Source organism: Anolis sagrei, chromosome 4 (assembly GCF_037176765.1).
Source record: "Anolis sagrei isolate rAnoSag1 chromosome 4, rAnoSag1.mat, whole genome shotgun sequence".
NCBI classification, from domain to species: Eukaryota; Metazoa; Chordata; class Lepidosauria; order Squamata; family Dactyloidae; genus Anolis; species Anolis sagrei.
The window spans coordinates 145,399,764-145,417,756 of record NC_090024.1 but is presented as its reverse complement, the minus strand read 5'-3'; the positions used below and the strand labels follow the sequence as shown (position 1 = coordinate 145,417,756).

At 40.4% G+C, this 17,993-nt stretch overlaps 1 protein-coding gene across 1 annotated transcript; it reads left to right on the top strand.

Moving 5' to 3' along the window:
* Positions 1–1,908: 1,908 nt before the first annotated feature.
* On the top strand, positions 1,909–12,595 carry RTCA (RNA 3'-terminal phosphate cyclase). The gene is made up of 11 exons (XM_067467766.1): positions 1,909–2,130; positions 4,337–4,437; positions 4,842–4,985; positions 5,345–5,468; positions 6,273–6,331; positions 6,490–6,631; positions 7,745–7,869; positions 8,649–8,707; positions 10,188–10,282; positions 11,115–11,219; positions 12,102–12,595. Exons 1-11 carry the CDS (start codon positions 2,083–2,085, stop codon positions 12,198–12,200), a joined length of 1,101 nt encoding a protein of 366 aa, XP_067323867.1. The 5' UTR covers positions 1,909–2,082; the 3' UTR covers positions 12,201–12,595.
* Positions 12,596–17,993: the final 5,398 nt, after the last annotated feature.

The window sequence follows — 17,993 nt, the reverse complement described above, 5'->3', positions numbered from 1 at the left end:
TCTCGCCGCTCAAGGCTATAGAATCATGGGAGTTGTAGTTTACTTAGGCACAGCATTCTTAGACAGAGGAAGCTAAACCCGGAGGTTTCGCACAGCTGTTAAATAATCAGCAACTATAATATCTATCAAATGTAAGGTTGCAAGTTCGAAGCCCCGAGGCGGCATGAGCAGCCGACTGTCAGCCCTGCTCACTGTTTATCTAAGCAGTTCAAAAACAGCTTTAGCTGTAATTAGAGAAATTAGGTACCGCTAAAAGCGAGGGAAGAGCCCCCATTGGTGCAGTGGGTTAAAGTACTGAGCTGCTGAGCTTGTTGACCGAAAAGTTGCAGGTTTGAATCCGGGAGCGGTGTGAGCTTCTGCTGTCAGCCCCAGCTTCTGCCAAACTAGCAGTTCGAAAACATGCAAATGTGAGTAGATCAATAGGTACCGCTCCGGCGGGTAGGTAATGGTGCTCTATGCAGTCATGCCAGCCACATGACCTTGGAGGTGTCTATGGACAATGCCAGCTCTTCAGCTTAGAAATGGAGATGAGCACCAACCCCTAGACTCAGACACAATTGGACTTCATGTCAGGAAAAACCTTTACCTTTACCTTAAAAGCGGTGTGTGTGTGTGTGTGTTTTATAACAGCATAAATAAAAGCTCTGCGAGTGCAGCATTTTTCCGAATGAAGCAGAGAGTGTTTGAGGACTGGGACATCCGTAGAGATACCAAGGTGCTTGTTTAAAAACCTATTGTCCTCCCAACCCTGCTATATGCCTGTGAGACATGGACTACCTACAGACGTCACATGCAACTCTTGAAACGATTCCATCAGTGCTGCTTCTGGAAAATCTCTTGGGAAGACACATGGACAATGTCAGCGTTCCGGAAGAAGCAAAGACCACCAGCATTGAAGTGATGGTCATCTACCATCAACTCTGCTGGACCAGCCACGTTGTCTGGATGCCCAACCACCGTCTCCCAAAGCAGTTGCTCTACTCCGAACTCAAGAACGGAAAACGGAATGTTGGTGGACAGGAAAAGAGATTTAAAGATGGCCTCAAAGCCAACCTCAAAAACTCTGGCATAGACACTGAGAACTGGGAAGCCCAGGCCCTTGGGCGCTCCAGCTGGAGGTCAGCTGTGACCAGCAGTACTGCAGAATTTGAAGAGGCACAAATGGAGGGCGAAAGGGAGAAACGTGCCAAGAGGAAGGTGCAATAAGCCAATCCCAACTGGGACCGCCTTCCACCTGGAAACCTATGCCCTCACTGCGGGAGAAGATGCAGGTCAAGAATAGGGCTCCCTGGTTAGTCACCTACGGACCCACCGCCAGTACTTGGAAGACTATTTTACTCGGACAACGAGGGATTGCCTAAGTAAGTAAAGAAAAGATCAGAAAATGCTGGAATGAGGAAGTCCTGAGGGCTCTTCGTCATAGAGGATGGAGCGACAGCCCTCTCTGTGGACTCGAGCCCAACTGTGCATGGCATCGAAACAACACACCTCCTTCTGTTCTGTCTGTCTATGTATTGTCTATACAAAAGCGGCATTGAATGTTTGCTGTGTATGTGCACTGTGATCCGTCCTGAGTCCTCTTCGGGGTGAGAAGGGCGAAATATAAATAAATTGTTGTTGTTGCTGTTGTTATTATTATTATTATTAAACTACAACTCTCACAATACCATAGCATTCAGCGATGGTAGTGATATCAAACTATGTTAATTCGGCAATGAAGATGCACCTCTGAACAGAGCAAGTCAGGAAGGGATATTTTATGGACTACAAGTGCCAGGATCCCGCAGACTTTGTTTTAATTGAATGGCTAGACCTCTTCCCCTAATACACAAACTTCCCCAAACTCTTCCTCTGTGTGAACTTGCAGAAGACGTTAGGTCCGTTCTGCGCATGCTCCCCTGCTTTGGCGACTCCTGGCGAGTCGGAGGAGGCGCTTTGGTTGCTGCGCCCGCCCTCTCTTCTTTTTGCGCTTTGCCTCCATCTGCCTCGCTGCGCCCCTTCTCTTGCCTGGCCTCGGCCTGGCTTCAACGGCTGGCCCGTCCCAACTTTATCTAGAGACCTGCCTCTCAACTGCGGCGCATCATGGGCGACGGAGACCGGGTGGAGATCGATGGCAGCATTATGGAAGGGGTGAGCTGGGAGACAGCAAAAGACTAAGAAGAACAAAGGCGGGGGCACTAGGACCCGAGGGCATCCTCGCAGGCGCTGAGTCTGTCGATGAATGAATGCAGTGGGAGATACCATTATCCAGATTGGGAGGTGTTGGACTATATCATTCTACACTATAGAATTAATGTAGTTTGACATCACTTTAACTGTCATGGCTCAGTGCTATGGAATCGTGAGATTTGCTATGTGGTGAGGCATCAGCACTCTTTGGCAGAGAAGACTGGAGACTTTGTAAAACTAGAACTCCATAGTATTGAGTCACAGCAGTTAAAGTGGTGCCAAACTGCATTAATTCTACAGTGTAGATGCACCCCGTGGAGTGGATATTTGAAGATCAGCCACTCAGATATGGACTTCCAGGCTGGGCCCTTGCTAACTCCCCTTTATTTGTACTATGTTTCCCAATTGGAATACAGTGGATGTTGGGTATCCACAGGAGTTTGCAGCTAGGATCCCTCCTGCGGATACTACAATCCGTGGGTGCTCAAGTCCCATTATATGAAGTGATTTAGTAGAATGGTGTCCTGTATTAAAAATGGCAAAATCAAGCTTTGTTTCTTGGGTTTTTCAAATACATTTTCAAGCTATGGGTAGTGGAATCCGCAGATACAGAATCCGCAGATACGGAGGGACAGCTGTATTGTACCTTTTTGTTGGTATAATGTGCCCACAAGTCCCAGAATACTCGTTATAGTATTCTGTGGTTGTAGTTTCAAAAAAGAATAATTGACAAGCTCAAGTCAGATGATCATGAATATGGAAGAGGTGCCACCATTGCCTTTTTGATCTCAAGCAGCAAAATGTTTTGGGTCAGCCTTGACTGCAAGTGTCAATCATGCGTCCACTCTGCAAAGTTATGACTGGATTACTACATTGTGGTAAATGAGAGACAAGGGGCCCTTCCACACAGCCATATAACCCAGAATATCAAGGCAGATAATCCACATTATCTGCTTTGAACTGGATTATCTGAGTCCACACTGCGATATACTTCAGTTCAAAGCAGAAAATGTGGGATTTTATTCAGCTGTGTGGAAGGGGCCTTCGTGTACATAGCAGCCCTATCATAGGATTTGCTTGGAAAGATTTGTTCAGGGTGCATTTGCCTTTCCTTTGAAGATGAGAAAGTATGACTTGCCCAAGGCCACCCAATGGGTTTTCATGGTTTTCATGGCCAAGTCGGGATTCGAACCCTTGCCTCCAAAGTCTACACCATAAGCCAATGACTCGGGGATCAGCACTGATCCAAGGACCACCACCTTGACTAGCTCAGGTTTAGTGGTTTCCTACCGTATTATGGGATCTGTTTCCCTATTAGCATTCATGGGTTGCATAACGCAATAATGTAATTATGCTTCATTGTAGAAAATAATGGCACTTAATACAATTGGTTTTTCTATTCATAGATTCTACTTCCACAGGTTAAACAAACCAAGGCTCAAAATGTATATATATTTTAAAAAATCCAAAGAGCAAACTTTGATTTTGCCATTTGATATAATTGATGCTATTTTAATATACTATCTGATATAACAGGACTTGAGCATCCACAGATTTTGGTATGCTTCAAACCAAATTCCAGTAGATATGAAGGTCCTAGCCATGCTGTATTAATACTTCACAATAGATGGAGTTCGCTTCTCTTATTAATATTATGGTCACTGTTGTTGTTATTGCTCCACCTTTCCCATCAATGAAAGGAAGTAAACATTTTGGGGAGCAGTCTAGTCTTTAAGTTGAATTTTAATTGTATTTTATTGTATTTTAACTTTTGCACTCATGACACAAATATTTAATTATTTTTTTATAATCATATGTATGTGTTTTTGCCTTGCTTTTTAAGTTCTATTGTATTATGCCATGACATTGTTAGCCTTTTAAATCCCTGTGGGGAGAAAGGCGAGATAAAATAATAATAATATTAATAATTTTATTATTATACATATCTGTCTTCCATTCCTCTTTGGTCCTAACTCATGCTGAGCGTAATCCCAATCAGTTCCATAGCTCACTATGGCTTATAACATGAACCTGTCAACTCCAAGTCCATCCCCACTTTTCAATTTTTGCTCCTTTAATTGCCTATCAAATGAGAAAAGAAGGTCCCTGATCACATCCCTGGCAAGTCCTATTGCTCTTAGGGGTTGACCCTCTTTTTCCTTTGCAGGGCGGCCAGATCCTGCGTGTTTCCACAGCCCTGAGCTGTCTGCTTGGCACGCCTTTACGGGTGAGGAATATTCGGGCTGGAAGGAGTCAGCCTGGCCTTAGGTAAACCTTTTTTTTGTGGGACTAATTACATTTAAAACAGTGATTATTGGGATATATATATACATGTGTAAAATTAACTATTAATTAAATGTCCAGCCTGACTGAAGATGAAGAAGATGGACATGGGGGACACATATAAAAATACTTGGTGAGAAAGGAGCTACTCTATCAGACGCTTTATTATTTGATGTATGCCTGTGTAAAGTCCCCACTTTGTGCGTCCCTGCTCTAGAAGTGTCTCCAAGCCTTGACAATACTCATTGTTTGACTGTATTTTATTCCTGCTTAGCCACTCTGCCATAGTGTGGTATGGACAGTGGTCACACCAAAAGTTGGCTGCTTTTCTGCAGTGACCATACACATGGGCGGTGTTTATGTTCTAACTCGGTTCTCTTGGTTTGAAGGCCTCAGCACCTGTCTGGACTGGAAATGGTTCGAGCCCTGTGCGATGGGAAGATGGAAGGGGGGGAAATCGGATCCACAGAAGTAACTTTCACGCCAGGAAAGATCAAGGGTGGAACCCATCTTGCAGATACCAAAACAGCTGGGTACGTTTCTGTGTATTTGATGGAACTCATCTGTGTTATTAAAAAATTGGGGAATCTTTGTCTCTCTGTATGATCTGGCCTATAATCTCCAGTCCCCACCAGCATGGCCAGTGCTAATGGATTGTGGGACTTGTAGTAACTGATCAATTATGTTTGGCATGTGGGACCTGAACTGGGAAAGCCTGGGTTAAAATTCTCATTAAGCCGTGAAGCTCAGTTTGTGATGTTGGGCCAAACCCTCTTCCACCTAGTTTATCTCACATCATTTGTTGTGAAAATATAATAGTGGAATCCCTTAAATTCCTTGGAGGAAATGCAGGGCATAAAAAAATCCTGCCTTGTCTCCTATTCCCGCATAGGAGTGTTTGCCTGCTGATGCAAGTCGCAATGCCCTGTGTGTTGTTTGCAGCCGCTCCTTCCGAACTGCATTTGAAAGGTGGCACCAATGCAGAGATGGCTCCCCAGATTGACTATACAGTGATGGTAAGTGATACTTTGTCTATGATGGAGCCTTTGATCCCACATTCCAAGTAGTCTTCCCCCCTCCCACATATAATAGTGTCATAGTAGATTTCTGTGCCAGTGTATAAGAATACTAAAAGCGTATCTACACTGTACACTTAATGCAGTTTGGCATAACTTTAACTGCCACAGGACTGGGATTTATTGTTTGTTGAGGCACAAGCATTCTTTGGCAGAGAAGTTTAAAGACCTTGTAAAACTACAAATCCTGTGATTCCATACCATTGAGCTATGGCAGTTAAAGTGGTGTCAAATTGCATTTGGTATGGATTCTTCTAGAAAGCTTCTTTCGTCATCCACACTCCCATTGAAATACTAGTAAGTTTATATTTGTTAAAATTGTTCTTCATTTTAATTGTATTGTTTTTAAGTGGGGTTTTTTTTTTGCACTACAAATAAGATATGTGCAGTGTGCATAGGAATTCATTCATGTTTTATTCAAATTACAATCCAGCCCTCCAACAGTTTGAGGGACTGTGACCTGGCCCTCTGTTCAAAATGTTTGAGGACCCCAGGCGTAAAGTATTGCTCGTGGAAACTCATTTTTTCTGCAGTTGGACAAAAAGAAGGGAAAGTTTCTCTGATCATTTCCAATCACCCCCCGAAGGAAAGAGGAATGGGAAAAAAGCATGCAAGCCAAGTGGTCTGTACTGAGTTGTTCTCTTCTGAGTTAGATACTTATATTTCCTTAAACACCATCACAGAACAGAATCTTTCAGTCATTTCAGTCATCTGTGTTTTTCAACAAATCTGTTTACCTTCCAGGTCTTCAAACCAATTGTTGAGAAGTTCAATTTGACGCTGGACTGTATTATAAAAAGGAGGTAAAAACTCATTATCACACGTGGTTTTATGTTTAGTTTCTAAGTAGTGAGTACATGTGACCAGCAGCTCTTCTGCATTTTCAGTAACTGCAAGAACAACATGTTGCAATGGAAGAGTTATTTTCTATGTAACCTGCCCAATTTCTGTGTCTCTACAGAGGCTACTACCCCAAGGGCGGTGGTGAAGTGATGGTCCAAATATCCCCAGTTAAGCAGCTAAGCCCAATTATATTAACTGACCGTGGTACGGTCACAAAGATACATGGAAGAGCCTTTGTTGCGGGAGCTTTGCCAATCAAAGTAAGTGTGTTTAGTAATCTGAAGTGGGATGGAGAAGATGTGTTTCCTATATTATGGGTGAGATCCAGACCTAGTCACATTTAAATTAGATTTACTGAAATGGTTAAGGCATGTTAGATATCACCCCTGTATCCACAGTCCTGGTATTCATCATTTTATTTATCCATGTCTGACAAAATATGTGTCTCTAGACATTTTTAGGTGACGTGTATGAAGGGAAAGGAAGAATGAAGGAAAGAAAAAAAGAAAGAAGGGAGGGAGGGAGAAAAGAAGAAAAAAAAAAGAGAGAAGGAAGGAAAAGTTAAGGGTAAAAGAGAGGGAAAGAGAAAGAAGGGAGCACCAGACCAGTGCTGGGTATATACACTAGTACCTAGTTTACTTATAAAAATGAGTTTTTATTGACTTGATTATAGAGAAAAAAGTGTTTTTTAGTAAAGATTAATGTACCACTGTGTACATGTACAAAAGATACCTAGCAAACAATGTGTCCCATTGTGTCAAGTAGAAGAGAGCATTTTACATTCCAGTTTGAATGTACATTTTCCAGTCCAAAACGGAAGGAACTGAGGTCCTCTACAGACATACGTTGGAGCAGTGGTTCTCAACCTGTGGGTCCCCAGGTGTTTTGGCCTCCAACTCCCAAAAACCCTAGTCAATTTACCCACTGTTAGGATTTCTGGGAGTTGAAGGTAAAAACATCGCAGGACCCACAAGCTGAGAACCACTGCGTTGGTGGAAGGGACAAAAGCAGTTTTCGCCAATAACTATTTACATATAATTGTGCTACTTTATGTGTTGTTCTGTATGATCTCCTAACCCTGTTCAGTGGATTGAAGGGGAATAGATGAAAACTGCACTCTTCCTCTTCTCCCTTTTCATAGAACCATAGAATAACAGAGTTGGAAGAGACCACACGGGCCATGTAGTCCAACCCTCTGCCAGGGAAGTCTTTTCTTCCATCCCATGAAGTCTGAACCTAACCCATTGTGTGTAGCTGATTCTTACATGTGTTTTTTGACTCTAAAATTAATTCTCAGCAGAATCATCTATATGCAGCTCAAAGCTTCTGCATGATTTAACTGTTGTACTGGTTTTGTTCTATAATATCTTTAGATAGCAAAAGACACGGCTTCAGCAGCAGTGAGATGTATTAGAAAGGAGGTCCGGGATCTCTATGTCGATATACAGGCGGTTCGAGAACCTGACAATGAGGCCTTTGGAACTGGAACTGGAATAATGTAAGTAGGTTCAAATGATGCAGTGTTTCCATTCAGAAAGTATTTTCCAGCCAAGTGAAAGCAAAAATTGAATCTGAGTTGACTTATTGCAACTGAAACCCATAGGATTATGTGTAGTACATGGATTTGTTTTCCATGATGTGAAATCCCCCATGGTATAGTGGTTTGAGTGTTGGATTGGTCTCTGGAAGACCAAGGCTCAAATCCCTGCTTGATCATGGAAACCCATTTGTCAACTTGATGAAGTCACACACTCTTAGCCATAGAGGAAAACAATGACAACTCCCCTCTGAATAAAACTTGCCAGGAAAACCCTACGTTTGGCTCTCTAAACAAGATGGTAGTCATGGGGATACAACTATTTTGTGAAATATGACAATTGCAAAGGTAGAATCCTACAGTTGGAAGAGTTCACAAGGACCATCCAGTCCAACCCCATGCCATACACAAACACACAATCAAAGATGTTAACCTAGTAGAAACAAGAGTAGATAAATAGATAGGTAGACAGACAGACAGACAGATATATTGGCCACAAAGTGAAAAATAGTGTTAAGTGAACATTAATCCACTAAAATCAATAGGCTGATAATTCCTCAGGAAGAAGTTAGGAAAATGGTCTTAAGTTTTGAAGACATAATTTGCATCCAAAGTGACTGTAAATCTTGGACATACATGTATGTTTATGTACATTATCAAAGCTCAGCAAAGGATATTTTCTGTATATAATTACTTTGATCTGTTTCTTTTTCATCTCTCGCATTTTTAAAAAAAATTAGAATTGTTGCAGAAACGTCCACTGGCTGTTTACTAGCAGGATCATCCCTTGGAAAAAGAGGTGAGATTTATGGCATGAAGCCACTTCTTTATAGAATTTAGTCCTTCACAAAAAGCTGACTTTTCTTGATGTTACAAGTCAATGTGGTTTAGTTATTATATTACCGGGGATCATTATTATTATTATTATTATTATTATTATTATTATTTATTTCTCAGGTTTATAGTCCACTCCTCTACCAGGTAGTTCAAAGTAAGATTTTTTTAAAAATAAATTTGCGGCCATATGGTGTGAAAATTCAACTGTAAACCTAGACAGAGTGCAAACAAGGTTTATAAGAGATCTTCTAAATGTGTATCAAATGCGGTCCTGCTCCTAGAAATGGGTGAATGTCCATTGAGTACCAGGGCCTGGACTCTGAAAACAAACTTATGGTTAATAAGCAATGGTATTTAAACTGGGAACAGGGTTTACTACATATCTTCCCTATAAAGCTTCCAAACCCCTTTGAGCGAGGAGGATTGAATGGAAAGCGGCCACAATTGGACTATCTGCATCCCTTTTGCTCCAATTGGGATTCAAAATGGCACAAGAATCCCCAAAGCAAAGGTTCCAGGACATTGCCCTGGGAGAGCTAAGAGCCTGCTCAAATTCACCTTGCTCTCCCAGTGTCTTCAGCTTGCCATACAGAGAGCCGTTTAAAACATGTGAATACCTAAAAAATCTTACAGTGATCAAATATTGCAGACTCTTTACAACGGCAAGATTAAACGTTTTCCCCTCAGACCTGCTAAGAGGCAGATTGTCTGGAACTTCTTACGCCCAAAGACTATGCCCCTGTGAAGGTAATGAAGAAGAAACAATAGAACATATTTTATTGAAGTGCCGCTATTACACCGTGCAACGTAGCCAATTTTTATATTGAATTTCATTCTGCATGACCAGCCATCCCCTGCAGGGGATTATTAGATATCTTTTGGAGGACAAGTGCCACAGGGTGACCCTCATAGTGGCAAAATTTCTTGTAGTGGCAACAAGGCTGAGAAAGAAGCCAACCTTGGACATGGGTATTACTTAAAACCATGTATACTAATTTTGGACAATGAGATGGGATATTTTTAATGGCTGTTTGTTCACTGATGGGTCTATGGACTGTAATAAACTGTTGTTTTTGTTTAAGTAAACAAATTCAGGTACTACAGGTGAATTAAAAACATCATGTAAAATACAACAGGAAGAAAATAAAAAGGCATGCTTCAAGGAAGCTAATAAAAGTAGGAAATATCAATTTTTCAGCAAAGCTAGTGTAATGACCCTTCCCACATCTCTACTCTGTTTCAGTTTGCTGGGATAACAAGTTATATCTAATAACTTAGTTTTATACTACTTTCTGAGAATTTGAGAGTGAACCAAGTTGTGCTAAAACAGAAACGTGCAGCATAATGTTGTAACCTATAATTGTACTTTTTCCATTTATTTAAGAGGCTAACCTCTTAAATTTAGTTCAGGGACTAAATTCTGTTTGGACTTTTAAAAACAGGTAAAAGCGCTGACAAAGTTGGAATTGAAGCAGCAGAAATGCTGCTTGGCAATCTACGACATGGAGGAGCCGTGGATGATTACCTGCAAGACCAAGTAAGAGGCACATGTAATAATAATAATAATAATAATAATAATAATAATAATAATAATAATTTTATTTCTTAACCACCTTTTCTCATTGGATGAGGCAGGTTACAGCATAATTAAAACACAGAAACATAGTAAAAAAAGATATAAATTGTATAAAAAGTCTCTCATTCAACCAACAACATCTGCCCAGGGCAAGGAGACATCAATCAAAACAAGAATGCCAGAATATCAGGATAGATTCTTCCCTACATTTCATTAGGATCTTGGGAATTTATTGTACCAGTATCCAGAATTTCCCTCATTGTTTTTATAGGCACACTTCAGCATGGACCCTTTAAACTCTAAATATGGCTTTATACACTCAGCTGGAAGAAAAGCTTAAAAACCAAATCTATTTACACCAAGGCACGACCCCTCCACTCAGAATAGGCAAGTGTTTGGACATATAGAACAGTATACAAAGCAGTTTTCTTAAGAGTTGTCCCCACACTGGGTTTTTTCCTCCTCTTTGGAAACTCATCAATATTCTGCTATTTTAGGACACTGGAGTAAACTGGCCAAATGTTGAGTGTTTCATACACTTTACAGGATAACCTTGTTTATTGTTGCAGCTTTAATTGATTTACCTGAATTGGTCACCCTCTGTCCTGCTTCATGGTAATTGAGTGCTATCAATACAAATAAATAAATATAAATGTAAAAAGATTCTAGAGGAGGCATGCAGTTAGGGATCCCTGCTTTGACTAGGTTCATCCTGATGTCATTAAACACCATGATGTCCTGTTTGATCACTGCAACGCTTAATCGTGATTGTTTTGTTTCCTTTCCTTCCAAGTTGATCATTTTCATGGCTTTGGCAGATGGGATCTCTCGAGTGAAAACAGGACCGATTACTCTTCATACAGAAACTGCTATCCATTTTGCAGAGCAGCTGACCAAGGTGAGTGCATAAGATCAGCACATCTGCCAAGTTCTGCCTTTGTATGTTTGTAGCAAAACTTGGGCTGGCTCAAAATAAGACCAAGATACAGTCAACCATGTCCGTCGGGGATACATTCCTGGACTTCACATGAATATGCAAAACTGGGTAATAGCAAATGTAATTGAAATGAAGGACTTCTGACTCAATAATACCACAGAGTCATGCTGAGGGGACCTAGAAAATGCCCAAAAAGTTCATATTTTGTCATATGTGGATAAATGAAACTGAGGGTATTTACCTTGTGGATATGAAGGTTATACTGTACTGGTAAAGAGTGTAATGCTGTTATATCTTATTTCTCTATTACATGTATGGAAGCCAACCAGACTGGCAATGCCCAGTTCTCAGAGTCTGATTTCATAGTTGATATCGTGTACATTGCTTTGTGTGTAAACCATATATAATTTTATTCTAAGTGGGGAGGTTTTTTTTCAAGTAATAATAAAATTGTTTCAGGGCACTATCATTAGGAGATATGGATTGTGGTGCCTCCCCAACTTTGATTTTTCCTCTCTAGGGGCGGTCAAGTGATAGAACTGACATCACAATCATTTTGATGCTAAGTCATGATGTTTTGATTTGCTTGAGCATTTTAATATTTATTATTTTATTTACTTTGCTTATATACCGCTGTATCTCAAGCCCGAAGGCGACTCACGGCGGTTCACAAACAGTGCTTGCATTGCTTCTCCTGATTATAAACTTTAATGGTTTACTTCTTCTCAAGTAGTATTGTTTTTATAGTGGTGCTTTATTTGTTGCTTTAGGGTTTATACCGTACTCTGAGTTCTGTTTGGATGAACTGAAATAAAATATTTTTATTACTTTTAAAATTTGCAGGCTAAATTTACGGTGTCAAAGTCAGAAGATGATGGTTCATCCAAGGATGCCTACATTATTGAGTGCCAAGGAATTGGATTGTTAAATGCCAACTTATAGGTTCTGCTAAATTTTTATTTAAGAATTACCTCCGCAATGAATTGCACTACATTTCACCTAGACATTTCGGAAGAGATAATGTGATTAGAAAGTGGTCCGAATTAATTCCACTAAAGGATGTTGGGGTTTTTCATCTTGTGGAGTCTTCTGTTTTTTTTTCCTATGAGAATGAAACACAGAGAAGTAGCTGATCATTACAGATACTGCTGAGCTGGAAAGCAATAATTTCAGCATTAAAAATGACTTCTGTGATTCAGTCATTTTTATTTTTTTCCCCAAGCACTGCAATAGAATATACACAAAAGTACAGCAGCCACCGTCTACATTTGTTTGAAATTTCTGTAACCATTTGTTGGACATGATTCCACCAAAATAAAACAATCTCAGCAGATGAATATGTTTGCAGCTTTTTTTTTTTACAGATCTTCATAGTTTTATAATTACCATAGCAATGTTGGTTAGTAATAATGGCATTATTCAGGGCTGTGGGGAGATTTCAATTATCAAATGAAAATCTGCAGTGTAAAAAAATGTACATTGAATATTTAGAGGTGTATTTTCCTTCGTTAAATAGTGTTTCATCTGCATCCCCCCCCCCCCCATACACATACCATTATCTTTATTTTACCCTAATTGATGAGTAATTCCTGACTGGAGCCCCAAATAATTTCACTTGTGTTTTATTTCTTCTATTTGAAAATTTTTTATCATCAGGTTTTATTTACCACATTTATACCCTGCCCTTCTCACCCCAAAAGGGATTCAGAGCAGCTTACAGGTTGGCAGCAATTTGATACTGTATAAAACAATAAATTAAAATGGACAATTACATTAAAAGCAAAAGCATTAAAAAATATCTTAGCAGGAAACCACGCAGTCCAAAATCGTACTCCAGAGCCATTCCAAATGTCGTATTGCACAAATTCCATATTCATTTCCAGCACTGCATTACCTCACTCATCAAAGGCCTGATCTCAAAGCTATGTATTCACTTTTCTTCTGAAGGCCAAGAGGGAGGGCGCTGATTTGATTTCCCTGGGAAGGGAGTTCCATAGCCGAGGGACCACCACTGAGAAGGCCCTGTCTCTCATCCCTACCAACCACATCTGCGGAGGTGGGACAGAGGGCGGGGCCTCCCTGGAAGATCTTAACCTCCATGACGGTTCATAGGAGGAGAGGTTCTCCCTCGTTCCCATGCCTTCCTCTAAGGCTGAAAGAGTGTGGCCCACTCAAGGTCATCCAGTGGGTTTCCATGGCTGAACGGGATTTGAACTCCGGTCTCCCAGTGTTTTAGTTCAATATTCAAACCACTACATCACACTGGCTGTGCTGACAGCGTCCATTATATATCTCATCCATCTATATAAATAAAAATACAATGTTTGTTTGTGGGATTAACACAGCAATGCAAACATTTTGCAAAAAGGTTAAAACCTGGCTTTTTGAGCAGGCGTTTGCAATGCAATGTAACAGGTAATGATAGACCACGGAATGATTGATGATGCAATTAAATAGTGATTTCAGTAAGGAGACACTAAGGATTTCTGTTTTTATTGACTTTTTATGAACCTATATTTTATACGTTACTGTTTTGAATTGTATTTTGTATGTTGGGGGGCATCCAATTGTGCCGAATGTAAACCGCCTTGAGTTGCCTTCGGGCTGAGAAAGGTGGTATATAAATATGGCAAATAAATAAATAAATAAATAAATTCGCTATCACATACAGGAGAAATTAAGTAACATTAAAAGCCACTTTCTGTTATGAATGGGCAAATTCATAAGATTGTACATGAAGCACCTCATTCCAAAATGTATATAAAGGTAAAGGTTTCCTCTTGACATTAAGTCCAGTCGTGTCCGACTCTGGGGGGTGGTGCTCATCTCTATTCTAAGCCAAAGAGCCAGCATTGTCCGTAGATACCTCCAAGGTCATGAGGCCAGCATGACTGCAAGGAGCACTGTTACCTTCCCACCTAGCGGTACCTATTGTTTTACTCACGTTTGAATGTTTTCGAATTGCTAGGTAGAGATCATCAGACTATTTATTAATCCACATATGCACAAGAGTACCTATTTCCATGTATCTATCAAGTAGTTGTGTGGCAATGATATCTTTGCACTTTGTGGGAAATTGTTCAATATTTAGCTAATCGGTTTTCATTTAAGGAATATGGTATGCTGTGTTCTCTTTGTCTTGCGGAATATGGGTATTTAGATCAGCTTCCAACAAGATAACCCCGTTTTCCTTCAATTAAACAGCAATCGCCAAGATAATCCTAGTTTCCTCAATTAAACACAATCTGTAGGAACTTGACTGGGTGAAAGCAGAGTGAAGAAATCGCAAGCTATTGGTCTTGACAAATTGATTTTTGTAAATAGGTATGTGTTATTCTTCAAGAAAAAGATCTAAAAATATATCCAGGAAATTGTTCTGGTAGCATTAATGTGACCCGAGTCTCACCCGTTCCCAGCTACCGGATATTTGGCAGCAATGTTTTTCCAAATGTGTTCCTGTGTAGTGATAGAATTGGACTGATTTACTTATAATCCAAAAGATCCTCAGAAAGACATCCGATGCCTGGAAGTGCCCGATGGGGGCAGCAGATAGCTTCACAATTGCTTGTAAATGTCTAAGCCGAGAAGAAATAATTGCAGCGAAGGTGTCCTGCCAAAAGGACCTTTTCCTCCAGTTGCAACTAATTGCTTTCAGGGCCCCCATTTTGTTGCTTTTTGATACTGACAACTTCAGAGTGCTTTCTTAGAAAGTGGTATGATCCACTACTGTGGTTCAGCAACTGACTCATTGCCACTGACATTGTAAGCAGCCATATACTGCTTCCCCATACATTTGGTTTGTTTTTTTTTACTTCACAAGATTGTTGTGAAAACTCAAGCTTTGCAAAAAGCCAGTGCAATTATAAATGAATGACACATTTATTTATTTATTTATTTATTATTTGCGACATTTATATGCTGCCCTTCTCATCCCAAAGGGGACTTAGAGCAGCTTACAAGGTATATATACATACAATATATTATATTATTTGCATAGTATTAAATATTACTTTATTGTACTACACCATTATATTGTAATATTATTAGTAATATTATATGTAATATAAATATCATATTATTAGTAGTATTATATTGCATTACATTATAATATTATAAATATATATATTATATATTATATTATATTACATTATATTATATTATATTATTAGAATAGAACAGGAGACAAGGTGGAACTGTCCCCCGGGCATCTTTAGAGACCAGGACATCAAATAATGGGTTCACATTGCAGGGAAAGAGATTTTCCGCATTAGGAAAAACTTCCTGACTGTAACAGCTGTTCAACAGTGGGACTCATTGCCTCAGAGTCTCGTGATTTCTCGTTTTCTGGATTTTTTAAAAAACAGGCTGGACGGCCATCTGTTAGGAGTGCTTTGATTATGTATTCCTGCGTGGCAGAAGACTGGACTGGATGGCCCTTGGGGTCTCATTTATTCAAGGTTGGCATAGTAGACCCAGCCGTCCTTGGTGGTCCTCTCCTCCCAGCCGGGGGGGGGGGGGCAGCTCCTCCTCGCTGTCAGTGTCGTTCAGACCCACGTACTTCAGCACCATCATACCCCTCACACCCATCTCCAAGGCAACCCCATAGCAATGGAAATAGGAAATTGAACTTTTCCTTGAGAATTTATGAAAGTCAAAGTTTAAGCCTGACCTACAAGGCTCCCTGGTGATGCAGCGGCTTAAACCGCTGATCTGCTGAACTTGCTGACCGAAAGGTTGACGGTTCAAATCTGGGGAGTGGGTTGAGCTCCCGCTGTTAGGTCCAGCTTTTACCAACCTAGCAGTTCCAAAACAGGCAAATGTGAGTAGATCAATAGGTATGGTTCCAGCAGGAAGGTAATAGTGCTCCATGAAGTCATGCTGGCCATATGACCTAGGAGGTGTCTACGGACAATCCCGGCTGTTTGGCTTAGAAATAGAGATGAGTACCACCTCCCAGAATCAGGCATGACTAGACTTAATGCCAGGGGAAACCTTTACCTTTTTATAGGGTTCAGGAGGGGACCATGACGGCACAGCAGGTTAAACCACTGAGCTGCAGAATTTGCTGATTAAAAGGTTGGAGGTTCGAATATGGGAAGTGGGGTGAGCTCCTACTGTTAGGCCCAGCTTCTGCCAACCTAGCAGTTCAAAAACATGCAAATCTGAGTAGATCAATAGCTACCATTCTGGCAGGAATGTAATGGCGCTCCATGCAGTCATGCCAGCCACATGACTTAGGTGGTGTCTACAGACAATGCCAGCTCTTTGGCTTAGAAATGGAGATGAGCACCCCCCCCCCCCCCCCAGAGTCAGACTTGAGTAGATTTAATGTCAAGGGGAAAGCTTTACCTTTACTAAAGGGACAAGTCTAGTACAACAATAATTATATCACATGACAGCCTAAACAATTACATAACTGTTCCAAGGAAAAGAGTTGTAACGTATATGAGCCTCCTTCTTTTATATGGCACTTGAAATACTGTTTTGTCATGACAAAGTACTGCCTGTGGTACAGCATGGATCAGAAATTTGATTTTGGAAAATCAGGACAGCGGGGGATGTATAAAATAGATTTTTTTCTCCATCACTTCCCTCCACAAACACTTCAAGCTGAAGTCTTCAGATCACTCGAAGCAAGAACCTTGCCTTCAACGCAGAAAATTCACATATTCTTGTTGCATAATGCATATATAATTACTTCAATTTCCTCTGCCAATTAATCTGTGCTGATTTTATTTTGTACACTACCTTGAGATCTGGCGACATCTGTCTGTCTGTCCCTCCATCCATCCTTAACTTTATCAGTGGAGCCTGAGCTTTGGTGGAGTATACCACTCTCTTTAGGATGAGTACAGATCGTGGACTGCATTTCTACTGTTTAAGGATCACTAGACTCAGCATGGGAAGGCTTGTAAGTAGAAACCCTAATGGTAAAAATTGGTCAGAGTAACTACAAGAACAGCTAAGACTACAATAATGGTATGAAATATTGCAGTCTGCACAGATGGAAATGTGGATCTCCGGGACAGTTCTGATTACACATGGGAATCTCCTGAGTATATAGAAGCCGCTCCTTTAATCTTGGGATTAGCAAAGTAGGACAAACTAAAGTGCTCACACATCCACCTATTGTTAATAAAGGAAATGATGCTAATCAGAGATATCAGTGTGTTAAGAACTAAAGTCTTTCCCAAATAAATTACACTGAAATAGATTTGAAACAAATGAAGAGAGCTCTGCGTACAATCACAAATCTAACTGCAAATGCCTTCTGCATAGTTTCGGGTGTCAAAACACACACATATACTAATCCTTTCAAAAACTTGGCACTTGCGTGCTTTTTAATTTTATCTCCCCTACTAGCTGTCCCCTGCCATGCATTGCTGTGGCCGAGTCTGTGTATATGTGTTTTGTGTGTGTGTGTATGTGTGTGGTTTTACTGTGGCCGAGTCTGTGTATATGTGTTTTGTGTGTGTGTGTATGTGTGTTTGCGTATATATGTGTGGTTTTACGCATGCGTTGTAATGTATTTTATATTTTTTGGCTTCTTGTATTTTATTTATTTATTTATTTTATATTTTATTGTCATTGTATGTTGTTTATTTGAATTGCTGAATTGTAGGGCTTGGCCTCATGTAAGCCACCCTGAGTTCCCTTGGGGAGATGGTGGTGAGGTATAAATAAAGTTTCATTAATATTATTATTTTAAGTCTCTTCTGCTGTGTTTTTCGGTGT